Genomic DNA, 27,806 nt, shown 5'->3' with positions numbered 1-27,806 from the left:
ATTCTTGTTCGCTCTGATGCAGAGTAGGGCATCTCTAATGGGATGTGAAGCCTCTCATAGTTCAAGCCCATCTGTAGTGACCAAACGTTTCCGAGCTGATGGCTGGTGACGTAAGTGAAATGAGCTGGGTGGAGTCAGTTCCCAGCTGGCATCATGGCAATAATCCACCCTGATAATCGGTGGGCACTTGCAGCAGAAAAGCCAAGGACTGAATGGGCCATGGCAACTCAACCCTCCGGCCCACTCCTGGCATAGATGCTGGAACTGTGGGTGCTGTCATACCTACTGCCTTGAAGTGGTGGTCCAGCATATACAGGGTTTACAGTTTGGGTCAATGGCTCTCATAGTGTTCCAGAAACCCAGCCTCCAGTTGGTCAAGGTACATTGGTGACGAGGGCAAAGGTTAAGGAAAGCTCAGGCTGCTGCCAGCTATACTGTCCTACAGATAAATGAAGGGCTTCGGTCATCCGGGCTTTTGCTCTGGCAGCTTTCAAATGGACTGTAATCCACCGTGAAATTTCCTTTTTTTTAATTTAAAGAAGATCAGAGTCGGTGTTAAAAACACACACCCGAAACTAGACAGAGTTGAAAAATATACTGGATTTGTTTTTATTGAGCACCAAAGTAGGAGACCCTACGTTTCGAATGACAAGCAGCACAAAACAGGAGTGATAGTCTCGAATGAGTCATTGGGCCAGAGTCTCACGTTGTGGAGGTCAGAGCGGCTCCATTGAAGGCACCGATTGACGCCAGCTGAGACTCTGGCAGCTCGCGAGCACTGTGAGCATATAACATCACATGAAAAGTTTATTGTAGCACCAGACAAGCCTTAAAATGAGACTAAACACACATATGATGTGTTATTTAAAAGCTAACATTACCAGTTTCCTACTGAGCTTTTACAATGTTGCCTTAAAACCATTTGTTTTCTGGGCAGCAGAAAGAACCCAGGAAAATTTGTCTTTCAATATATGGTGTTGTCAAAAGCAGTATGAATGTTAATATTGGAAACGTAGCCTTCAGATCTCCGCTCCGGCTGATTTGTTTCTGAGTTTGACAATTTAAAAGAGCTTTTAAAAGAAAAATTAACACCTTAGCACCATTAGGTAGGCTGGATTTTCTACAGCATGTAGTAACCAGCAAACATTCAGCAGTATCTTATTTTATCAGTCTTCCTTCTTTTTTTTTTTTTTTAAAGATTCATTTTGCAATGATTAAATTCCTGCTCTACAGCCCCTATCCAGGAAAGTACTCAGCCATGAGCTTAACTAGCATTGCAAAGCAAAATGCCCACCTCGAGTTAAGCATGTGTTTGAGTGTTTTGCTCAATGAGACCGGAGCCTAGGTGTTTGATCCTGTAAGGTCCTTAAAACACGTAACATTGACTAAGGGCACCGAGCTCTGGAGCTGATTTAAAAATAGTAAAATATTTTGTACACATTTTTCACTGTTTGTTTGGAGAGGGGTGGGGGTCAGGAAGGAATTTCATTGGCAGAGACCCTGGTTGTTTTTTCTCTCCTTCCACTGCAGTGTGGGGCAGGGATCACTTGCTGGCTGAAACTAGAGTAAATGGTAGATTCTTTGTAACTTGAAGTCTTTAAACAATGGTTTGAGGACTTCAGTAACTCAGTCAGAGGTTAGGAGTCTATTTCAGGAGCAGGTGGGGTTCTGGGGCTTGCAATGTGCAGGAGGTCAGACTAGGTGATCACGATGGTCCCTTCTGGCCTCCAAGTCTCTGAGTCTAACACTGGAATGAAATTTTGTAAAACCTGACCATTTTTGCTGGTCAAACAAATAAACAGAAAGCAACTATGTAAAAAATGCTCAGTATTTTTAACTTTCCCTTTACCATATAGGGATTCCAAACTCTAGGGGAAGGATAAACATTTGCATATACTGTAATACTTATGGGAATATCAGACAGAGCACCATGGTAGACCATTTCCAGCCTCGTTGTTAAATACATAGATTACCTTGTAGACTAAGTCATAAAAGGGTAGTTGTTCACTGGGGCAAATTCATCCTTGGTGTAGCTTCCACTGATTTCAATGGTGACACAACAGAGACACATTTGGCCCATTTTCTTGAGTGAACATATTAAAGTCATTCATACTATGCATAAGCTACTAGTCGATTCATTTCCTTATGGGTAAGAGACCTCTGAGTTCTGTTAATATGATGTACGTGCAGTATGAAAGTCACTGATTGTATTCAGCACACATATATTAGAAAAATCAAGCAGGTTGTTTATATCTAGGGCCTGATTCTAAACCCACGTGCACCATTTTTATACCAGTGTCACTCCTGAGTTACACCTACGTGAGCGAAATCAGACTCAGTCCCCTAATGTGCATTATAGTGTGTACTGTGCTGATATAGATCTGAAATGAAATTGTGGATCAGACGGGTTATCTGTTCCAGTGGTAAAGGCGCTGCTCGTAAACACGACAGCTGCCTTCAGAGGAACGGATTTCTCCCACTCTTCACAGGGCTGAGTTCTAGAATAGCTGCTCCTGCGCCATGCAGGTCTTTTATCAACAACTTGCAGAGATCAGGAAGATGCTGAATAGCTGTATCTGGATACTGAGGGCTGCAATTCATCTGAACCAGACAGCTATTGGATATAGCTTTCTTTAAAAGCTCCTTAATAGTTAGGTCCCACTGAATGAAAATCAAATAAAAAAAAAAAAGGAATTTAAATGTTTATCAGTGCTGTGGTGTTTGCATAGAACACATTCTTACCCAACCATGTAACCTCAGCAATTGGCCTCACATAGGCCGAATGAAAAGTTAACTGATTCATTTTGTCCCTGTTGTTTTAATGCAGCCGCATCTGATTCTGAAAGATAAAGACACCACCAGTTTGGGACAGATTGTCTGATAATGCAAATTTTTACATATGAGCCTGACCCAAAAACCTACTGAAGTCCCTGAAGGTCTTCTCACTGATTTCAGTGGGGTTATTCCTATGCCTAAGTGTTTGCAAGATTGGGTTCCAGTGCAGTCTTCTTCTAAACTACCGGTCTCTGCGTTTTCTCATTCAGGATCAGATGTGGCTGCCTTAGACTTGGGCCCTAGATGTGCAGTATAAAACTTTTGGGCATTTACTATAATTGTATACAATGCATGGACATGAATGTTAATCTTTGGCTCTATGCTGTTTTGAAATGTTTGAGAATCCCAAAATTCGGCTGCATGGTCCTGTTCTACATGGGAAAAGAAAACACACCAAATGTCAGAGGTTTTTCAGGAAACTGGCCAAATTTTGAGAAATCAAAACCAAATGAAAAAGAACCTGAAGAGAGGAATTTCACCAGGAATATTTTGCAGAGATCTCCCTGCAGCACAGACCAGCCTTGGGATGGTGAATATCATATCCTGTTTGTCAGCATATGCCTTTCAACTAAATTCACTTAGGGTACGTCTACACGGCATTGTAACTCCAGGGCTGTGGGACCTGCGCTTGTGGACTTGATGTTTCCAAGCCCGTGCTTGAGCATCCACACTGCATCGTAAACCTGGGTTTACAATTGCTGGATCCAGGTCTCACAATCATGCTAACGTGGCCACACTGCAGTATGCAGCTCTTCTGACTGGAGTCTGTGGCTTGAGCTGCGTCCACACTGCAAACTGACCAGGTCTGGACTCAAGCCTCAACAGGACTCAGGCTCAGACCCACCCCTCCAGCAGGGTCCACAGGCCTGAGTCCAGAGAAGGTGCTGACCTGAGTCAGACTGATTTGTGTGTGGATGGAAGGGGGGTTTGGATTCAAATCTGAGACTGAGCATGGGTTTACGGTGCAGTGTAGACATATCCCTAGAGTGAATTTCAACCCTGTGCAGAGGGCCAGTATAATTTGTTCATACCCTCAGAAGCATCTGGCACTGGCCACTGTCAGAAGACAGGATACTGGGCTAGATGGACCTTTGGTCTGACCCAGTATGGCTGTTCTTATGGTCTCAGCACCACTAGGGCTTCAAGGACATCTAAGTGGAGCATATGCCTGATGCTACGGAGGGGTAATTTCACTCGTAAAAGACTATGTCTTTAAATCACTGTACATTGGGCAACCGTCATGCATTTTCACACATCCATCCCATCCATACCCATTCAGAGGGTACTTACCCAAGTTATCCTAAGTGCTTCTGCTGTTGTTTTACGTAGCCAAGTACATTATTGGAATTACTCCCTGTAAAACAAAAGTCTGCAAAATTAGGGTTTACGGCATGTCCTTTCAGTAATGAACGCTTCAGAAAGATTTCTAGCTGTATATTTTAAATGGTATGTGTCTTTGTCATAAACATACAGCTAAGGGTAGCATAAAATCCCTCCTTTACCTGTAAAGGGTTAAGAAGCTCAGATAACCTGGTTGGCACCTGACCAAAAGGACCAATAAGGGGAGAAGATACTTTCAAATCTGTGGGGGAAGGTTTTTGTTTTGGGCTTGTGTGTTCTCTCCCAGACAAAGAGAGAGACCAAGCAAGTAATCCAGCTCCTACTGAAATGATACATCTAATATTACAGAAATAGTAAGTAACAGCAAGGACTGCGTTAGATTATCTTTTGTTTTAGCTTGTGAATTTTCCCTGTGCTAAGAGGGAGGTTTAACCCCATTTTTTTAAAAAAAACCTCCCTGCTTTCCAAGCAGCTAAAAGAAAAAAATAAGTCCTTTTAATATCCTGAGGTTTGTGCTTCTGGTTCAAAATGATCCCACCAATGCCACCATGTCAGGGTTCCCTCCCCACTCTGAACTCTAGGGTACAGATGTGGGGACCTGCATGAAAGACCCCCTAAGCTTATTTCTACTAGCTTAGGTTAAAAACTTCCCCAAGGCACAAATCCTTCCTTGTGCTTGGATTGGTACTGCTACCACCACCAAGTGAGTTAGATAAAGATTCAGGAAAAGAACCACTTGGAGTTCCTGTTCCCTAAAATATCCCCCCAAGTCCCTTCCCCCCTTTTCCTGGGGAGGCTTGAGAATAATCTACCAACCAAATAGGTAAACCAGATTTTTAAAAAACAGAACTTTATTATAAAGAAAAAAAAGTAAAAGAAGCACCTCTGTAAAATCAGGATGGAAGGTAACTTCACAGGGTAATCAGATTCAAAACACAGAGGATTCCCCTCTAGGCAAAACTTTAAAGTTACAAAAAAGACCAACCACCAGGGATAAACCTCCCTCTTAGCACAGGGAAAATTCACAAGCTAAAACAAAAGATAATCTAATGCATTCCTTGCTGTTACTTACTATTTCTGTAATATTAGATATATCATTTCAGTAGGAGCTGGAATACTTGCTTGGTCTCTTCTTTTGTCTCCTGAGAGAACAACAACAAAAGCCCAAAACAAAAACCTTCCCCCACAAATTTGAAAGTATCTTCTCCCCCTGTTGGTCCTCTTGGTCAGGTGCCAACCAGGTTATCTGAGCTTCTTAACCCTTTACAGGTAAAGGAGGGATTTTATGCTACCCGTAGCTGTATGTTTATGACAGTCTTATTTCCCAGTTCTTTGGTGGGGCTGCTGTAGCAGTGGTAGGTTTAAATTACACCAGTGATTCTGCCTTTGGTTACTCCCAGCACCTCAGTTAGGTTGCACAGGACTAACTGAAGGGAGATTGACCGTTCCATTCTAGATCGAAGAGTGATCGTGATTTAACTAAGGTGTGGAAACCCAGCAAGGAAAAAAAAAAAAAGGTGCAAAGTAGTGGGTAGTTTTTCCTAGCTTTTCGCCTTCCAAGAACAGGATTCCTTTCCTGATTAAATCACAAGTGAAAATGAATTGAATTGGGTGTTTCCCATTCCAGAGGTGACTTCCGTATCATAAACCCACCATACATTGCAGCACTGTTGGCAGTCTCAGCTTTGGAAGACCCTGTGGTAGGGGCTTTGCACATCTGCCCTGAGATGCACTGGCAAAGGTGAGCTGAGAAGCTTCTGACGAATGTCTCCCCACTGTGCCATTTCATAGGCAGCAAATTCCTTGGAAACAATGTGACCAGTGTAAAGCTCCGCAATACCAAAGACCCACAGAAGGTGTCTTACCAAAATACTCCTTGTAATATTTATGCCTTAGGTTGCGTCCATCTGCAAAAACAATAAGATACATTATGATCAGGCTTGGCAGAATTTGATTTTTTAAAATAATTTTGACAGATGCTATCCATGTTTATTTTAAAGCATTTTTCTCTACTTTTTATTGATTTCAAATTGTTTACAGTTGTGCAAAATTATGGTTTTTAAGCAATTTTGTTGGCTATTTTCATCAATTCAAATTTTCACAGTCACTGGAAATTGGGGTGTATGGGGGAGAGGAGTCAGACAACAATTATTTAATGACAATAGGTCTTGAGATTCAAAAAGATAAAGCTTGATAACCATTAACACAAATTGTCAACGTCGCATGTCAAACTATATACGGTAAATATCTTTAAATCAAACTCTGATAGGTTCACAAGCAGCACTTTTCTTACTTCTCCTATCTGTAAATTTAGATTATTATTGACGGAAGTATTTTTCATCAGTTTTTGGGTGTATGATGAAATCGAGATTTACTGATAAAAATTGAATCCGTCCAAGCCTAGTTATGATAACGTATCCAACCAGGCTTCGCTCTTAACTGCTTCCTTTGGATTAAATCCTGGTCCCTGTGCATAGCCTGAAAACTCTACAGGGAACTAGGGGGACCAAGATTCCTATCCTCAACAATTGGGCAGGGAACAGAGCATGCATCTTGCCTTCCCATGGCTGCAGCTGTGTTGTCTTGGTATCTGTAGGCCGCTATGTAGCTCCTACCAGTACATTTTGGCCAGTGGATCCATGCAGTCAAATCCTCCTCCTAAATACTCTGACCACTAAAAGTAGTCATGATCTAAATAATTAGTCTTTCTTAAACATAAAGCATTTATTAAAGAAAACATAGCTAGAATTTGAGACAATCTAACAGGCTTCCGCACAGTTCAAGTTCCAGCTTCCTCTCCTTTGTTTACCAGGGACCACACTGTGTCTGAAACTTTTACAGCTCAAAGAGACAGCTAGTGCATGAACACCATAAACAGAGGTATATATCATTACATTAGTGACTAGAGGACATTTAAAAAGCCCCCAAAGACACAAGAAAGGCAAAGGAAGTTGAAATTCTGAAGCCTTTAGTCTTTATTACAGGAAAAAACCACAACAAAAGAGGGCTCTGGTTTGATACGTCTACTAGTTTTTATTGTGGTTACGTAGGAAAAGAGGCTGCTGATGTTTTTGGCCTGTTATGAGTTGCATCACAGAGTATATAGTCCATAAATCTTTTACAGAAGCTGCACACTCTTGTACAGATTGAAAACGGTCTCAGAAAACACATCAGCATGTGTGAGCTCCCTTATTGGCAAACACGCCAGTGGAGAAAAAAAAAAAGGATGATCTTTGTGATTGAAACAACAGGAGAAACTCTGGTCAGGTGACAGAAAACAATTTCAATCTTGATTTTCTACTATAGTTTAAGAACTTTACTGTTTGATATTTAAATAGAATGAGCTAAGGTTTACTGTCGTCTGTAGATGGGAATAAATTCTTTCCTGTCCCAGCCAAAATGCAAATGCACAGACATTGATCAAATAAATTTACAGGGCCTATTCCCCAGCTTGTAAATTGGCTTAGCTCTATTGAAGTCAAGTAAATTAAAGAACTCAGTGGAGCTATGCTGAGAATTTGGCTTACAGTCCAGAATGTCATGTACTGCACACATGAAGAAAAAGAGAGAAAAGTGAATTGCTGCTCGGATTTATTTAGGGGCTGATCCCGAATGGTGCCGAACACTCAACTCCCTTTGGCTTCCCTGGGGATTGAGATCAGTCAGCACCTTTCCAGAAGCCCCGAAAGACCATGAACATGAGCTGTTTGTGTTGATTGTACCCTTGGCATTTTTCAAAGGCAGCAGTTTAATTTTCTCGTGTAATTTAAGGCGTTACACATAGACAGCTTTTAACTGTGCAGTGGTTCCCCCAATTAAATGGTGTCCTATCCTGCATGTTATAGTGCCTTATCCTTGAGTATCATACCAGTGTGATCAAAAGAACACATAGTAAAGATGAGCCACAAAAACATATGCTCCAGATTCTGTCCCCCAGTTAAGTAACGGCAACCCACTGTTCTCTCTGTGGGGTGGCTAATGTATAACTAGGTGCAGACATTAGCTCCCCCATGTTTATACAGGGTGTTCATCTCACTCGGAACTCCTCCCCTACCCCCACTTCCTCACCCCCCGAATTTAGCTCCCATATTTGGTCTTATGGCATTTTCTTTAAGGCCAAAGCAATGACTTGGTTGCCAGCACCATGTGCATGCGAGACTTGGGTTCTGAAGCATCCACTCAACTGAGACAGCAGGGAATGGAGAGGCTGCCGGGGGGTGGGGGTGGGGGACAGGGGGGAGATGATGTTCAGTCTTGGGGGATAGCTGCCTGCAACGCAGCAGGAACATTTCCTTTGTCATATGGAAATGTGATGCAGCCATGGTGGAAAGATCAGATACATCGCTGAAGAAACCCGGGATTAAAAGAGGGAGCAGGTGAACGCTACTTAGCTTGACCTGACAAGCCCTTATCTGCCTCAGGGCAGGTGAGAGACCGCCTCAGCATAGTCCCTACGTTGGACAGAGTAAGCGAGGATGGATGTTTTTGAATGAACTGACCCGGATTTCCACGTAGCTTGATGCACTGACCCCTGTTGGGGATTCCTTCGGCTGTGTTGCCAGGATTGATGATGTGGCATTCGTATCCTGTAGGGCAATGCAGAGGCTCATCCCCATCCTCAGTGGTGCTGCAGGCCTCCGCTGGAAAACAAACCTGCGTGTCATAAACCTAGATTTTATTAGGCCTGGATAACCGGAGAAGGGTAATCCTGCTGTGTTCTTCGGAAGCCCCTCCCAGGAAAAGATCTCAAAGTGCTTTACAAACAGTAATATTGAATATTTAACACGTGTAGAGAGCTCGACACAACATGTTGTCTGCTTTACTCCACTTAAAGAGAGGGGAGAATGACTGCTTCCGCTAACTGGAGAGTCCCTAGCTAGCTGCCTTTCTGTTCTTCCTGCAGCCCGTTCTACGGGATGTGTGCTGGGGCTGAGGACCGGTGGAAAAGAGGGGTGGCTGGCAGTGCTCTGAACAGTTGGTGGCCTCTCCAGGACTGTTACCAGCTGGCACAATTTAGAGCAGCCATCAAGCTGCTTTAACCAGCACCCGGGATTGGATCAAGAACCAGGGAACTGTTACCAACTCCCTGGTAGTTCTCCCCTTCTTCCGTGCCCAGAGGTCGCTGGGCACAGCAAGGAATGGTTCCAAAATATTCAAGATGCTCTACATCTATTAACTAATAAATTAATTCTCACACACGACGCCTGTGGGATAACCCAGTATTATTCCCATCTGTAAGATGGGGAAACTGAAGCACAGAGAGGTTAAGTGACATGGCCAAGGTTATGCAGCAAGTGTGTGTCAGAGCTGGGAACAGAACCTGGGACTTCTAACTCCCGTTTCTGTACTTTAACCACAAGACCACGTAGAGGCACCCTACACTTTCTTTCTTTCATTTGCTGGAATTTTAATTTCAGGACAGTCTCCTATAATGCCCATGCCTTGATTGAGGGTACTCACTTCTGGACCACTTCATGCTAACTGCTCCATTCAGCTGTAATCAAATAAAATAAGAGTAAAAAATAAATGGAGGGGGGGCAGTATATTTTACTGACACTCGTACAACCCTCGTGAAGTCAGTGGAGTTGAAGGCAGAATTTTCTCATTAGGAATTGCCAGTCTGGATCAGAGCCGGCATCCATATATTCTGTCTCTGATAGTGGCCAGCCCCAGATGTTTCAGAGGAAGGTGGAAGGACCCCCACAGTAGGCAGCTGTGGGATAATCTGCCCCATTTCTTAGATCTCATCCAGGTCTCTAATAATGACTGGCCTAAGCCTTGAAGCAAGACTGTCCAAGTACTTTAAAACCATTGATTAATTAATTAAACCTGCAAGGCAGATCGTTTTATGCTCACTTTATACATCTGGAAACTGAGGCAATGAGGTTTAAGGCCTGATTTTCAGACTTCAGGCCTGCACTTACTTTAGGAACCTACTTTCTGCATGCTCAGGTGTGCATGCATGGGAAACACACATGGAACTGCATGAGCAACATCTGGAGTCTGCAAATCAGGCCCCCAAGAGACAGGTTTAAGGCCACCAAGGGTGTCAGTGTCAGGGCTGAGAATGACAATTCTCAAGTTCCTACTTTCCAGGCCTGTGCTCAGATCACACCTCCCTATTGAGGGGACTGAATGGCTCAGAGAATTTGTAATGGGATATGATTTCATCTTTATTTAAGAGTTGGCATGACCATGATCTAGAAGTTCCTACACAGGGAGAAAATTTCTGATAAGAGAGGGGTCTTTAATTTCAAAGATCAAGCCTAACAAAATCGAGTGGCTGGAAGCTGATACTATACAAATTCAGGCTAGCAATGATATAAAGATAATAGCATCTAGCTCTTACATAGAGCTTTTCATCAGTAGATCTCAAAGCACATTACAAAGGAGGTCAGTATCATTATCCCCATTTTACAGATAGGGAAACTGAGGCACCGATAAGGGACATAACTTGCTGAAGGGCTTGATGCAGGAATTTACTGTGTGAAATCATCTGGCCTGTGTTATAGAGGAGATCAGGCTAGATGATCACAATAGTCCCTTCTGGCCTTGAAATCTATTAACCTAAAACTCATTTAAATAAAGTGCATCTCAAGCATCTGTTAGAAAACAGTGCAATGGACTGTGTCGGAGAAATGAATTATCTAGAGAGTAGAAAAATATAAAAGAATTTTTGCTTTTCTATGTGTCCCTGCTGATGCAACATTTCAGAGCTTAGTTATAACAGCTTAAGGGTTGGGTAAACCATGAAACCTAGTTTGTGTGTCTTGCTTTGTAAAACCTTATCTATGTAAATAGCAGGGTGAAACAGAACATCATGAGGGAATTGTTAACTTCAGGTGCCCAGCAAGACAAGCAAACAAGCAAAAACCCAAAGTTACAAAAACTGACCAGTAAGATAAAACTAGATGGAGCCAGTAAAATAAACAGCAGAGAATACAAAGGAAATCAGTATAGAAGTAGACCAAAAAAAAGTTTTAACAGGGTAAGCAAAAATGTATTAGTTTAGGTTCGTTATGATTTATGCATAAAAATGTTTAGTCAGGTTGAGAATGGGTAGGTACACAGATGAGGTAACTGAGCATGAGTTAAGACATGGAACAGGGTATAAAAGATGGTGGTAGACAACACGAGAGTGAAGAAGACACAGCGTAAGAACGTAGCAGAGGCCAGAGATTTGCAAAAGAAGTCCTCCTGTCCCTTCTTCTTAGCGTATACACAATGTTCCTCAGGTGGACCATGACCAGGATTCATCACTGGTTGGATCATTAGCTTCCAGGGCCCAGGCTGGGTACTGATGGGGAGTGTGCCAGGAGAGGTAACTTGATCAATTACTTTCCTGGTCTTATCTGTTTTTGCATGTGTATGCAGCGTAGCCACATCAGTCCCAGGATATTAGAGACACAAGGGGAATGACATAATAGCTTTTACTGGACCAACCTCTGTTGGTGAGAGAGGCAAGATAAGATAAGAGCTCTGTGTGGTTTGAAAGCTCATCTCTCCCACTAACAGAAGTTGAGCCAATAAAAGATATTACCTCACCCACCTTGTCTCTTTGCATGTATATGGCATTCATAGGTGGTAATAGCACGGTCTTAAAATGTACAGAATAAAGGTTACATGAAACTCTATAAGCTTGAATGGGAGTGGATCGCGTTGGTCAACAAATACAACACACAAACTAATCTCGCATTGAGTTATGCAAATCAGTTCTATGGAGTTGGGGTTATGTATTGGGAAGGAAATGACTCTCCCCTTTGCACTCGGTCCATCTAACCCAAACACCCACGCATGCAGAATGACGAAAGCTCATGCTCAAATAAATTGGTTAGTCTCTAAGGTGCCACAAGTACTCCTTTTCTTTATGCAATACTGTAGTGTCAGATTATGCTATCATGGCATACCCAGCTCTGAGGGCAAAATCTTCTTTTACAAGTTGCATTGGGTATATTCTTTGCTCATCCTGTTCACATCACTTTCCCTGACAATCAAATTTTCATGCACTAATGAGCGCTGGTTATGCATCTGCATGGCAGATGGAAGAAGAGAATTTTGCCCCTACTAAAGAGGCTTTCAACAGAGCTGTATATTAAAAACAAATCTTTTGCTTTAGATTTGAAATACTGTTCACTTCACAAACCCTGGAGTCACCTTTCCACATGGGGTACAATCACAAATCTGTTATTATTTGGCCTTTTGCACTGTATATCTGTATCTCATTTAATGGACAATTAGTTTACAGGAAGTGTTCTTTCCACGCTAACACTGAGTCTGCAATGTAGATTAAGTGGTGTTTCAGAGGGGTCTGAGGCTCTGAACTGAAACCACAGTACTTACTATTCTCCCTTGAAAAAGGGCGGATTTATTGGCACTGAACTGCATCTGCCTTGCATATTATTTTCCAAATCAGTGTCCTTCATCCAGCAGAATTCAACAACCCACAACGCCCAGCTGATTAAAATGCCGAGTTGCGCTCATTGTACCTTGTAAAACTTCCTCTGGTCCGTCTAACAACCAACCGTTTCCTCCAAGCCAACGTGGTTTCGGCTGCACCAACCAGTCTAAAACTATTAAAAAACCCACATTGTTAAGGATGAGCAGTCACAGGGCACACAATTACTTTCATGCCACTGTTTTTCTCCAGTCCCTGATGATAAGGCAGGCGGAGTTCTTCAGGGAGGGTTTTGCTGTCTGTGTTTCAGTGACGTATTTACATTCGCAGTCATTCAAAATGTCCCAGCCGCAGCCTGATTGCAGCAGTCATAGCAAGGACCCCTGCAACGTGGCGGTACAAAGGGCCTAAGCCTGCAGAATGCTGAGCAACCTTTGAGACCCTGGTCCAAAATCCATTGACGTTAATGGAAGGACCCTCATTGACTTCCATTGGCTTTGGATTGAGCCATGACTCGGCACCTTGTAAGATCTGGCCCAAACTGGATAGAGCTTCATTGAGTGCTGCTAAAAGTCAGAGCAAATCCCCCCCGGAGCATGCTCAGAAGTTTCTTTCTTGCTCCCTGTGTAACCCAAGAGAAGTCATAGTTCAATGAGAATGATGTCTGTGCCAAGTTTCAAGCCATTTTGACTGTCTCCCTGGCTATGTCTAAACTTATGTCGGCGTGTAGAGTACCGGCATGACATGTGCCACTACCCACGGCATGGCAGACAGGCTGTGTCCATAACATGCCACTGCAGTGTGTAGCTAAACATGGCAACGAATGTCTCTGGCAGCTGGGAGGCAACGGGAAAGGTTCTGGCAGTGGGGAGCTGACGGAGCTTTTCACCACTGCCAGAGCCTTTCACTGCAGTGGGGAAGGGCTCCTGCAACGAGACACTACATGGTTAAAAATAGCAATGTAGGCATGGTAGGTACTGCTTGGGTAAGTAGACAGCCATGTAGCGTGCGTACCCTGGGGGTTCAGGCATGTAGGGCACTTACTCTACGCTACTTACCTAAGCTGTGCCTCACCGTCTACACTGTTATTTATACCTGTACTAGCTGGGCGTGCAGCATCTGTACATGCTGCCGTAAATGTAGACCACCCATCTCTTTAAAAAGATGGTGTTAGAATTATTTCACAGTTGGAAAGGAATATCTTTCTGAACTCTCCCTTAACTTGGAAACAGAAGAAAGGATTTTGCTCAAACTTTTCAAATAAATTCATCTACAGGCAGAGACTAAATACATTGCAACATTAAGAGTATCCACTATAATAAAAGGAAAATGACTGTCCTGAAGCTAGTTCTCAACAATAATCAAAATCTCTGACTTTGGCAAGTAGCTGGTTAAAGCATCTTGGTTTTTCCTATAAAAAGGTTACTGGCAGAACTGGTTGAAAAATGCAGAAAACCTTTTACAAACATTTTTTGTCATAATTTTGAATTTTGGAAAAGTTCCAAACTGACTGAAGACCAGCAAAAAATGTACTCAGATTTTTTTTTCAAAGTTTTTCAAAGTTTTCACTTAAATTTTGAAAATTCAAAAATTCTCCACTCTCTCTCATTACCTGCCATGTGGCCGTGAACTTGGGTTAATGTATAATATAGCGAAAATAACTAATCTCGTGATTTCTGCCATTCAGGTTGGTGGAAATCTTGCAAGATCAACAGACTGTGTGCAACTTCCTCTCTCCTAAGCCAAAAATCACACAAGGGCAGCTCTCAACTATTCGCCGCCATGGAACCAAAGCTTAGTTCTTGATTCAGGCTCAAACCCCAAGTCCTATTTTAGACCTAATTGTAGTGAGGCAGTGTAGGTCCCTGTCACCCCAGAGAGAGACAAGTCCCTCTGGACACCAGAGTGGGCGGAGCCAGGGAGCTCTGAGCCCGCCCCCCAGAGGGTCAGGTATGGCACAGGAAGTATAAAGACCAGATCCAGAGCTCACTGAGAGGAACCGCTGGGGAGACCAGACTCATCTGGCCTACCTCCTGGTTGGGAAGCCCCAGCGACCTGCAGTGGACCCAAGGGCTGGCTGGCTACCCGGAGGAGTTGCTGAGCCTGCCCCAGGCCAGCTACCCGGAGGAGTTGCCGAGTCTACCCCTCGCCACCTATCCCGAAGAACCCATGGTGCTGGACCCCCCTGAGGACACCACCCTAACCCAGGTACCTCAAGAGGGGGAGTCTGGAAGTAGCCCAGGGCCCTGCTAGACCTCTTCCCGAACTTAGTGAGGCGGTGGGGGTCCCCACCGCCCCAGAGAGAGATGAGCCCCGGCTAACCTCTCTACACTAATATATATGGGGATACACCCCCTATTTTACAGCCTACCATTGTTATTTCAGCTGTTTCTATTTGTATCTGGGCAACATCTTGGACATTTCTTTCTGAGGCAGTTTGATCTCACAGCCCATCATACCTGGAGGTGGCTGTACTGATTCTAAGCAGGCATAGATGCACCCATTGTAGCAACAACGCTTGTGTCTTTCACATTCGGAATCTGAACGGCAGCTGGGCACCTCACATGCTCGCTCTGGTAAAGTCTGTGGGGGCGGTGGGCAGCGGTCATTCTTCTGGTAGTGGGCGCCGTGAGAATGAAGAGGGTACTCATAATCCTTGCAAAAAAAGAAAAAAAGGGAAAACACAGATTTGGCATAAGGGAGAACATTTGGTCAACATTAAACATATTGCAAAGTGACATAGCTGGAGTGTGCATTAAGAAGTGACTGACTTCACGTATTCATCGAGGAAGTGACCCCACCACCCTGTGCCTCAGTTTCCCCACCTGTAAAATGAAGATACTAATCTGTTGCTACCTTAGCAAAGTGCTTGGAGATCAGCTGATGAAATGCGTTCCCTAAATACCAAGTACTACTATTTATTACATTGTTTTAATGATGTAGAAGCGTTCAGGAGTTTAATTTGTAAATCCCTAAAATGTCCATTACACTTGTCTGAGAGAGTAAGAGAGAGAGGCAGTAGGCACTTCAGTAACTGGTGCCTTAAAAATACTCTAGCGAGAAAGAGAGGTAAGTTGAAATGAAGATGATGATATAGAGGCCTTATTGTTCCTGTGTTTCATAATCATTCTGTGTTTGTTGTAAGTGATTAATGCCAGCAGCCTTTTACGAATTTAAAACCTTCCTGTAAAGTGAGATGGCCACTATGGATGTAGAAGCCCTCTACACCAACATTCCACACAAAGATGGACTACAAGCCATCAGGAACAGTATCCCCGATAATGTCATGGCAAACCTGGTGGCTGACCTTTGTGACTTTGTCCTCACCCACAACTATTTCACGTTTGGGGACAATATATACCTTCAAGTCAGCGGCACTGCTATGGGTACCCGCATGGCCCCACGGTATACCAACATTTTTATGGCTGACTTAGCTCTCGTCCCCTAACACCCCTACTCTACTTGCGCTACATTGATGACTTCTTCATCATCTGGACCCATGGAAAAGAAGCCCTTGAGGAATTCCACCATGATTTCAACAATTTCCACCCCACCATCAACCTCAGCCTAGACCAATCCACACAAGCGGTCCATTTCCTGGACACTACTGTGTTAATAAGCGATGGTCACATAAACACCACCCTATACCGGAAACCTACTGACTGCTATACTTACCTACATGCCTCCAGCTTCCATCCAGGACACACCACAAGATCCATTGTCTACAGCCAAGCTCTACGATACAACTCCAATCCCTCAGACAGAGACAAACACCTACAAGATCTCTATGAAGCATTCTTAAAACTACAATACCCACCTGCTGAAGTGAAAAAACAGATTGACAGCCAGAAGAGTACCCAGAAGTTACCTACTACAGGACGGGCCCAACAAAGAAAATAGAATGCCACTAGCTGTCACCTTCAGCCCCCAACTAAAACCTCTCCAGCGCACCATCACAGATTTACAAACTATCCTGAAAAATGATCCCTCACTCTCACAGATCTTGGGAGACAGACCAGTCCTCGCTTACAGACAGCCCCCCAACCTGAAGCAAATACTCTCCAGCAACCCCACACCACACAACAAAAACACTAACCCAGGAACCTATCCTTGCAACAAATCCTGACACCAAATCTGTCCATATATTTATTCAAGTGACACCATCATAGGACCTAATCATTAATCACATTAGCCACGCCATCATGGGCTCGTTCACCTGCACATTACCAATGTGATATGTGCCAGCAATGCCCCTCTGCCATGCACATTGGCCAAACTGGACAGTCTCTACGCAAAAGAATAAATGGACACAAATCTGACATCAGGAATCATAACATTCAAAAAATGGTAGGAGAACACTTCATGCTCTCTGGTTACTCAGTAACAGACTTAAAGGTGGCAATTTTGCAACAGAAAAGCTTCAAAAACAGACTCCAGCGAGAAACTGCTGAGCTTGAATTAATATGCAAACTAGATACCATTAACTTGGGTTTGAATAGAGACTGGGAGTGGCTGGGTCATTACACATATTGAATCTATTTCCCCATGTTAAGTATCCTCACGCCTTCTTGTCAACTGTCTAAATGGGCCATCTTGATTATCACTACAAAGTTTTTTTCCTCCTGCTGATAATAGCTCATCTTAATTAATTAGCCTCTCACAGTTTGTATGGCAACTTCCAACTTATCTGTATGTGTGTGTGTATATATATATATATATATATATATATATATATATATATATATATATATATATATATATATATATATCTTCTTACTATATGTTCCATTCTATGCATCCGATGAAGTGGGCTGTAGCCCACGAAAGCTTATGCTCTAATAAATTTGTTAGCCTCTAATGTGCCACAAGTACTCCTGTTCTTTTTGCGGATACAGACTAACACGGCTGCTACTCTGAAACCTCTGTATGAAATGTCCAGCTTTGTACCAGAAGCTGCAGAGGAGGACACATGGCCATTTAATACTATGCCAAGTCAAACTGTATTTGGATATGGGGAAAATACGGCCTATTCTTAATCACACATAAACGATGAGGAAAACTCTCAAGTAGAATTAGCAGAGCGTGGTACTTTCCCTGACAAGCATAAGTAGTGGCATACAAAGTAACATGATTCACACAGATGGCATTTGGACGAGAAGCCAATTCCCTGCGTTCCACAGAAATTGACAAGCCGCTCGAGCCTGATTCATACTCCCCATGGGCCAAAGCCCTCGTCCCTGTGCTCAAACATGCTGTATGAGGCAGGGGAGTTTTGTGGGAAAGGGGGAGGAACAAAATTTCCCCACCTCAGGCGCTCTGCAGACACTACAGCTGACTCAGCTTCCACCTGCCCTGGTGGGTGGGCCTCCATAGGTGGATCAGCTCCATCCACCGGCCATGCTTCTCCTTCTGTGCTTCCCTCCTCATGGCAGTGCCTATGTGACCTTCCAGCCATCAGCTGTCTGTGTGCCAGTCCCATGGTGTCAATTAGAGCAACCTGGCAGTTGCTATCATTTGCACTAGCTGCCAACTTCCTTAAGGAGCTAATATGGGGAGCCCCAGGCATGCCCTTTCCCCTTGATCACACCCCTTTTCCCAAGGGGAAAAGAATAGGATTGGGGTCCACCCTCTTCTCAGTGGCTGGGAAGCTATGCAGAGGGCTGGGAAGAGGGTAGCCAAGGATCAGATATGGTGACTCTAGGCCACAACAGGTGGCTCTGACACATCACGGCAAGCATTCCCTGGCTAGCTACGTCAGCCTTAGGGCTGCTTTGTGTTGATGGGACAATGCAAAGCATCTTCAGAGCAGGGGAAAATCAGACCCATTGTCTAAATAATACATCACTCCTTGGAGGAATGATTTTTGACTTCTGAATTTTTATGTTCCTCAGACACAAAGATTTCTTGTCTCTTTTGCTATCTAACTATTACCATGTGCTACCAGCAAAGTATCTATTAATGCTCTGGAGTATGAAAAAAATAACTTTTGTTGGATGTGCAAAAAAATATGGTGTCAGTATGTGTGAGCACGTGAGAGACAGAGAACCTGGAGTATGTAAGTGAAACTAAGCTAAACTGAACAGAGCAAACTTCAGAAATAGAGTAGAAAAGTTTGACTATAATCAAATAGTGGGATCAAACTAGACTCAGATAGCCAGATTCAGCTCTCATGAACACAGGTGTAATGCCAAATAAACTCCACCAAAGCCAAAGGAGTTACTCTGGATTTACACCCTGTAACGGAGATCAGCATTTGGCCCAAAATGATAAAGCTGCAAATGGAGACAAGAAAAGAACTTGCTATCAGATTGTTTGGTTTAAGAATCTACCTACACTCTCGTAATGATGTCCAGCACCCTAGCATTTGCAAATCAGTCACAAAGGGGCAGATTCTCTACTGCATTGCACCACTCTAGTCAGGCCACTCTCAAGAGGGCACCATCAGGTTACAGAGGAACTTGGATTGACACTGAGAGATTCTCCCCATGTCTGGGCACTGCTAAATCATCCCTACCAGAGGTACCCTCTCCCTGGGACTCAACAACACTTCTGGAAAGCAAATGTTTGTCTTTAGGGTACAGCTCATTGAACTAGATGTTGAAAAACAAACTTCCTGGGTACTTCCTGGGACAGGATACCGATAAGATCCCCTGCAAGACCTTGAACTCCCAAGCTGGATACTCCCCTGTAGTAACAACACATCCAGTATGTTTCTCAGGTACAATGTATAAGCATTTCCCATGATTTGCACCTAAGATAAGTCTGCTTGCCAAGAGTTTCTGCCTCTCTCCTTGGGCCTGGTAATGGTTATGTGTGGGAAACTGTTTTTCTTTAAATAAGAACACAAATAGATTTTCCAATCACTCATTCTTCTCCTTCCCAAATAAATGCACACAGCAGGCATAGGTTAAGGGGGGGAAAATTATGGGAGCCCTTCATTCAAATATTGTCATTACATCAATGTACAAGGAAACATTTAAGCAAGATTTTGAAGGCTTCACTGCAGTGCTTTTAGATTCCAACAGATGGCCTCAGTTTGCAATTATTGAGAGGCAGTGCACAAATAACTGGATTTATTAACTTTGGGACTGACTGCTCCTACTATGGCCTTGTTGTTATGAATGAGTGGATTGTAATCAGTTATTTTAAAATGTAATTAGGAATAACTAATAGTTCATTTCATAGGAAATTGATGCAATTCCGTTCAACGTGATAAGGGGAAAATGTTGTATATTATTTGTAATGCTGACATGATAGATTTTACCTCCACTTTCTCTGTAATGAATCATACATAACATATAGTGACAACGATGTGATATTTCTTTATTTCAACCAATCTCATACATTTGTGCAATGACAAGAACCAGCCTTAATAATAGGGAACATTCCCAGATGTCTGAAATGCCCTCTGATTGAGTTGCATCCAATATATTACGTGGGAACTGTAGTGTAAACCCACCCAGGTTCTAAATTGTTCTAATGAACAATTGGAGCTTGTAGATCATGGGATGTGGTAGGGAAAATCCAGATGATGATTGGTTTTTAATTTGTTGAGAAGTGAAAAAAGCCTAATTCACCAGTATTTCCACAAATGAAAGCACCAAGTTATATTCACACTGTCAGGTTCTAATATGCCTAATCATGTTGACAAGCACCTTATTCCACTAGCAGTCCATGTATTTAACAGGCACTTATGGAGTAAGGTGCTGCTCAAAGTAAGGAAGAGTATCAGAATTTCTTCCTATGAATTGATGGGTCACATTATTAATCATAAAAAGAAAAGGAGTACTTGTGGCACCTTAGAGACTAACCAATTTATTTGAGCATAAGCTTTCGTGAGCTACAGCTCAGTTCATCGGATGCATACTGGCTGTATGCTGGCTGGATGCTGTAGCTCACGAAAGCTTATGCTCAAATAAATTGGTTAGTCTCTAAGGTGCCACAAGTACTCCTTTTCTTTTTGCGAATACAGACTAACACGGCTGTTACTCTGAAACCTGTCACTATTAATCATGAGAGCTCTTTGATTTTTTTTTTAAGTTCAATATTTTGATTTCAAAATGCAAAACAACAACAGCAACAACAAAAAGAAAAATTTTGACAAAGATATTCCCAATTCCTCCCTTGGCCCCATTTTTAACCAGCGATAGAATTGGTCAGAACACTAACTTCCAATTTTTAATTTTTAATTTCAAAAAAATCAAAAATTTCAAATTTTCTTTTTGTGGAACTAGGTCTATTCATAATTCATAATCCAGTCCAAACACTGCATATCAGTGAAAATGTTCAGGAATCCCAAAAGTTCCATAGACTTTAGCAGGGACGATTATTCATCAAAGCATTCATTTTGGAAGTTCATTAGTTGTTATTCTCCTATTTAAAATGTTATTGTCACTCAACCCATAGTCTGAAATGTATTTACCCAAAATATTTAGCAAATACAGATGCGTAACTGGTACTTAAAAGAAAACAAATATGATTGATTCACTAATTGAAAGGGCAAAATTCATAATGAACAGTTGACCATAATGAATGTGGCTTTCCTTTTAGAACAATAAAAGTTCTAAGGCCAAGAATTCCCGGAGTAGCTGTTTCCCTACTAAGTTTTCGCCTTATTTTCTCAGTGTTCCTAGTGTTCTGATATCCCAGTACTTAAAAATTCACTGCTGTACAGCATGTTTGCAAAATTTAACTAATCAACATGCTGCCGCTGCTTTGGTATCATAAGATTTTTAGGAAAAGGGGGGGAAAGTAATTCCCTCATTTACAAAGTCTTGTATTACTGCTGTCTTGGAATAATGATTTCCACGAGTGCCTATTTAATAGCTTGGTAGGATTTACATTTTGGCTGTGAGCATGACTTGGATTTTTAAATATTATGGACTCTGGCATGTCTTAACATTTCTGCACTTGAAGATATTTTTCAATCCTGGAGGCGAATTGCAGTTTGTCTCAGGAGACTCATGAACGCATTTTAATGGCGATAGCTGCATTAAAGACTTCCAGAAACTAGTTAACAGCGGAAAGTTAAAAGTTCAGCTGAGGAACCTGGAAAGCCAAGTCAAGAGTGACTAGAAAAAAATGGAATGAAGCCTCATTACCCTAAATCACTCACTGTATTCCCAGACTTTTAGTAACATCTGAGGGATCTGGCCTGCCTCATAAAAATTCCATCCATCCTTAGATTTTTCATGTCTGCAAATGAGAACCAGTTTGCCTCTAAGCACAATGCTCTGACACTTGTAATATCCTTATGTGCAGCAGAAATCTATTTAGATTTCCTTGGAGTTCAACACAGAATGGATCCGGCGAGACATATTTCTAGTTGGGGTTCCTGTTGAGAGAGATTTAGGGCCAGATTCTCATCTGGTGTAAATATGCACAGCATCATTGAAGTCAATAATGCTACACCAATGTACATCAGATGAGGGTCAGATCCTTTAAGTTCAAGGCTGGCTTCCTTTCATTGTTCCAGATGCCTGCCTTCGTGAGACAATGCTTATGGCCCAATCTTGGCCCACTACAAATCAATAGGAGTGTTGCCATTGATTTCAGTGTGTGCCGTGTGATTGGTGGGATTTGTTTAGTTAATGGCCACCAGTCATCTTTCCTCTGAAACAATAAAGAATAAACATCTTGTGCATGATGTGCATATTCATAGAAATGAGGGATAAGGAATACCTGCTGGATCATCATCTGCATTTTACTGCTACTGCTGGATCTTTGGAAACTTCTCCCACTCTCAATAGAGGTTCCCACTGGGTTACATCCTTGGCCCTCGGCTGTCTCACTAGGCCCTATCCCTCGGGACTCCATCTGATTGCACTTCTAGGTTAATACCACACAAATCTGCTGTTCCACTCCAACCTCTTCCCTTTTGGCCCTTTTGTATCACTGTCTGCTTCTCTGACATCCCTTCTATCAACTGAAATCTAACATGGCTAAAACTGAACGTCCCAAATATTCCCACTCCTTCCTTTTGCTGCCAGAAGCAAGGGATCTGAAACACCATCCTGCATTCATTCTAAACACTGTTCTTGGTATAAGCAGGGGGCAACAAATACATTAGCTTGGGGGAGGTCAAACAACGGACTAAGAACAATGTCTCATTTGTTCCCCTCTTCTCCAAGAAGACAGCCCTGTTGGATGAGATGTGAGGGTCTAGGTGGAGAAAGAACAATGCTGATCACAGGAGCATTCCCCACTCTGCATGACTCGTGTGCATTCAGCAAGGCATGGACCATGCAGCACACTGGTGTGCAGAACCATACACGAGACATAGAGAGAGCCCAGGACCAGTGCTCTGCAAAGGGAAACGTCAGACATTGGAACTCTGCTTCTTTAAGCGTGCAAGGGAAGGGACAGAGAAATGCAGCTTCCACCCCCTCCTAGAGAAAGTGATTACTCTTGAGCTTGACAGATCAGTAGCACCTGGATTAGCTGCTGCCAGAAAAACAATCCTTTGAAAAGCCTCTGGTTCAAGGAGGAGGGCATATCCCCAAGGGAAAGGATTCTGTGCCTTAGAACAAGCTATCTGAACATCAAAACATAGGATCCTATCTGTCTGGGTCTTTTGCTTCATAGTTTTTGTGGAAAGCAGAAGATTGCAGATTTTAACTTCACAATGGTTTTGCAACATGGCAGAATTATTATTGTTACTAATAATGGTATTTTTTCCAGTGCAGTTATGGAGATTTAGCAGACCAGAACTGCTCTTTGTTCTATATTATTAAATAATTTGCAGCCTCACATGTTCACAAAAGAATGCTGAAATCCAGCGAATGTTCTTGAACTCCCCAAAGTGAGATAAATTTGACAGTGAAACATCCCATTGCCTTTTCATTGTCCTGACAATTTTGCTGCAAAAGGTTCATGAAGTGACAGGCAGAAATTTTGCACGCGTCTCCGATTACCCTCCCTCTGTTTATCAGGTGTGTGAACCTCACTTCACAAAACACCTGTCACGTGCACAGAGCAAATCTGTGACTGAACATGTCATTGTCAGCCTCATGGGCCATATCCCCTGGCATTTGTCTTCGGGGCCCTTGATTGTGCCTGCTAACGTGAGTGTCCAACCCCTCGGTGTCCACAACCCGTTCTCTGTGCTCCTCTGCAGTGGCTGGGTGCCTGCACCAACAGTGAACATGTAAACAAGTTTAGCATCTACTTTTGTGGGCCCAATCAAACCTGAGCGTGTGGAAACAGATGCCAGCTTAACTATGGCTGAAATTTTGACCCAACACATTCAGGAGGCAAAAGGCATTGGCCAATGTTGGCTTTTAAAAGGACACGGTCAATCTGAATTTTTTTTAATTTGCTACTTTAAAAAACAACAACCGGTTTTCTGAGATCCCCTTTAACTAGCATGCCTTGAATTTTTAACTATTATATTCACACTGTCAGGAATTTTCTTTTTACAAAAATGTGTATACTTTTTCCCTCCTACTTGTTGATGTTTAGAACAGTGTTGCCAACTCTCATGATTTTGTCATGAGTCTCATGATAATGATTGTTTTCCTTAAAGCCCCTGCTTCTGGAGTCAGGTGGATCTGTGATGATTTCAGCCTTCATGCTTAAAGAAAAAGTAAGTTTCTAGCCCTCGTGACTGTGGAGAAAGCTTCAAAATGTGACACCCCCCAGTGCACCTAAACCACAAACCTAAAGACTCAAAAAGCAGAAGGCAAATGAAAAGAACCCCAAATCTATTGTTTTTTACATAATCTCATGATCTTAAAGCCTATCTCATGATTTTTGAACCTTTGGCAATACTGAGAAAAATCTTTTGGCCCCAGAATATTTTGAACTCCAGAAACATGCTCAGGCCCAATCCCTCCCCTTCTGTTCTGTGTACACAGAACAGTTGCGGCTTTGCTGCCAGTGATCCTGACGGACAACCTTTCGGAGCTGGAACACTGTGGTCATAGTGTCCACTACCACTCTGGAGACTAACTGCCTGGCTAGTTTTCTCTTTGCAACACGCTAATTAGCCACAAAGGGTTTTCAAGCACATTGCAACTGGATTGCTGGGCAGAAGACCTTTGAGTCTTGCTAGAAAAGTGTGTTGTGCTTTTGAAGGAAGTTTCCTGCATTTCACTTTTTTGTTCTCAGCTATAATGGCCTGAAGATAAGAGTGAGGCTGGTCCTAGATGATGGCATGTCAGCCAGAAACCCACGCCAGCAAGCGGTGCTAAGGAACACCTGTCAAAAGTCTGGGGAGGCAGAATGGAGGAGATACTTCCAGAGAATAGTCAAGAACAAATCATGTATGCAGTGTTGTTGTAGTCATGTTGGTCCCAGGATAATAGAGAGACAAGTTTTCGAGCTTACACAGAACTCTTCCTCAGGTCTGGGAAGCCTACTCAGAGTGTCACAGCTAAATGCAAGGTGGAGCAGATCATTTAGCATGAGTTGTTAACACATATTTCAAGGGATCATTCAAGGTGAAGTGGCCCATTAACACCTCTCTAGTCATAGGGGGAAAAGGAAAGTTTGTCTCTCTCGCCAACAGAAGTCGGTCCAGTAAAAGATATTACATCACCCACTTTATCTCTCAAGAAGAAATCAAGCCAAACCAATCTAATTTCCTTCGTTGATAGGGTTACTCTCCTAGTGGACAGCGGGCAAAGCTGTAGCTGTGATATATCTTGATTATAAGGCTTTGACACAGTTCCACATGACATTCTCGTAAGCAAACTAGGGAAATGTGAACTAGAGGAAATTTCTAAAAGGCGGTTGAAAGACTATGCTCAAAGAGTAGTTATTAACAGTTCACTGTCAAACTGAGGGGAAGGGAGAGGCATATCTAGTGGAGTCCTGCAGGTGTCTGTCCTGGGTCTGGTACTATTCAATATTGTCATTAGTGACTTGGATAATGGAGTGGATAGTACACTTATAAAATTTGCAGATGACACCAAGCTGGGAGGGTTTGCCAGCACTTTGGAGGACAGAATTAGAATTTAAAATGACCTTGAAAAATTGGAGAATTGGTCTGAAATCAATAAGCTGAAATTCACTAAAGACAAGTGCGAAGTACTACACTCAGGAGGGACCCATCACATGTACAGCTACCAAATGGGGAATAACTGGCTAAGTGCTAGTACCGTAGAAAAGGATTTGGGGATTATAGTGAGTCGCAAATTGGATGAGAGTCAACAATGTGATGCAGTTGCGAAAAAGGCTAATATCCTGGGGTATATTAACAGGAGCGCTGTATGTAGGCACCAGAGGTAATTGCCCCAACTTTATTCGGCACGGGTGAGACCTCAGCTGGAGTACTGTGTCCTGTTCTGGGCAGCACACTAAGAAAGATGTGGACAAATTGCAGAGAGTCCAGAGGAGAGCAACAAAAATGATAAAAGGTTTAGAAAACCTGACCTATGAGGAAAGGTTAAAAAAACCAGGCACGTTTAGTCTTGAGAAAAAAAAGACAGGGGCGGGGTGGGGGTGGGGCTGCTAACTGCCTCCAAATACATTAAAGGCTGTTATAAAGAGAACTGTGATCAATTGTTCTCCATGTTCACCGAAGAAATGGGCTTAATCCGAAGCAATGGAGATTTAGGTTCAATACTGGGGGAAACTGTCTAACTCGAAGGATAGTTTAAAACTTCCAGTAATGGGGATTCCACAACCTCCCTGGGAAGCCTGTTCCAGTGCTTAAGACCAGGTTAGACAAACACCTGTTGTCAGGGATGGTTCTAGGTATATTTTGTCCTGCCTCAGCACAGGTGGCTGCGCTAGATGACCTCTCCAGATCCCTTCCAGCCCTGAATTTCGATGATTCTATAAAAGGAGGCCGATCTGAGAATGGATTCTCCCTTGAACTACTTGCTCCAGGACAGGAACGACCTCTTTACATGTATATAGTACCTTTTCTGTATGGATCCCAAGACACTATTGTTCATTAGCTAAATGTCACAAAACTCTTTTACATATTTATCCTCACTTTACAGTGGATGGGTAAAATGAGTCACAGAAAGATGAAGCGACTTGCGCTAGATCACACACACCAGTGGTCGAGGTGGGCTTAGAACCCAGGAATTCTGACTCCCAGTTCCCCCACTCTATGCAGTGGACCATGGTACTTTCCTTTTGGTATTTTATGCTAGCACTTCTATGCACATTTATATGGGTTTTGCACTTGCAACCACAATCTCCTTTTCTTCATTCAGGTTTCCCTTCTCTAGGGTGACCAGATGTCCCAATTCTATAGGGACAGTCCCAATTTTGGGGTCTTTTTCTTATATAGGCTCCTATTACCCCCCACCCCCTGTCCCAATATTTCACACTTGCTGTCTGGTCATGCTACCCTTCTCCAGCCTCTCCCAGTGCAGAGCACCTCCTTGGGCTGTGGCTATGGCATGACAAATTTATTTTTCGACGTATAAAGTGTGCCCTTATCTGTATGTCTCATGTGGCAGCAAATAGGTGGTAAAAGTTTAACACAGCCTAGCAAGCTTAAACGAGCCCTCTTACAAACAGCAAAAGCGTAGGATTCAAATCCTGATCATTCTCAAAGGACACACTGGACACACCGTTAATACGCCTGCCTCCTGCTAGTTCACATGCGATGTCCCCCCTCAGCTAGGTACTCACATCATACTTCTCGGCCAGTTTCAGGTGGAGGGCACGTTTCCAAAGATTCTTTGCCAAGCCAGATTCTGCGAGTAAGACTGAGACACACAAGGCTGCAGTGAAGATCTTTTTGCAGAAATGCAGCTTGGGCCCCAGGCTATTGCTGCTGGAGTCCATGTTCCTGATGAAAAATAAGAATACGGATCCCAGCTTTCCGGGCGCCAGACAAATCAGCGGGAGGGAGAGAGCTGACTGCTGAAGCAAACGACTCTTTGCTGAACAGCTTCTGGGAGGCAAAAAATAAACAAACAAAAAAAGTTTTGGAGCCCAGAATCAGGAGCCAGGAGCTGCTGTTGAACTTTCTTGTTCAAAGACAGATCAGGTTCTCCCATCTCGTGTACCCACGAGGCACATATTCCTCTTGAATGATCACTGGATAGATTATTTTTAGACCTTTGTTCACAACATCTGGCATTCTCAGGGCGCTCCATTCAAAGCCAAAGCATGGGATCAAATGGCAGCTGCTAGAGGGGGGAAGAAAGGTCTTGGAGGAGTGCCCCGAGCAGCTTCTAGCTGCAAACTTTCCAAGAAAACAAGTACGCTCATTGTGCACCCTCCCCCACCCCCCAAGTAGATGCCCTGATCCGTGGGTTTGTACCCTATT

The 27,806-nt window shown here is 43.0% G+C and overlaps 1 protein-coding gene across 2 annotated transcripts; it reads right to left on the bottom strand.

Annotated features, from left to right (window-relative positions):
- Positions 1–585: 585 nt before the first annotated feature.
- WFDC1 (WAP four-disulfide core domain 1) lies at positions 586–27,806 on the bottom strand. 2 transcript variants are annotated; one of them, XM_007059273.4, is made up of 7 exons: positions 27,164–27,806; positions 15,031–15,226; positions 12,663–12,746; positions 8,676–8,816; positions 6,042–6,083; positions 4,126–4,189; positions 586–2,661 (listed from the first exon to the last, which is right to left on the bottom strand). In XM_007059273.4, exons 1-6 carry the CDS (start codon positions 27,317–27,319, stop codon positions 4,131–4,133), a joined length of 678 nt encoding a protein of 225 aa, XP_007059335.1. In that variant the 5' UTR covers positions 27,320–27,806; the 3' UTR covers positions 586–2,661; positions 4,126–4,130. The 2 variants fall into 2 exon arrangements, with proteins under 2 accessions (XP_007059335.1, XP_027677579.1); XM_027821778.3 differs by lacking the exon at positions 12,663–12,746 and having other exon boundaries at positions 1,619–2,661.

The sequence above is a fragment of the Chelonia mydas genome, chromosome 12 (genome assembly GCF_015237465.2).
Source record: "Chelonia mydas isolate rCheMyd1 chromosome 12, rCheMyd1.pri.v2, whole genome shotgun sequence".
Taxonomy (NCBI): Eukaryota; Metazoa; Chordata; order Testudines; family Cheloniidae; genus Chelonia; species Chelonia mydas.
Note: the sequence above shows the minus strand (reverse complement) of the source record. Positions and strands in the feature narration are given on the sequence as shown.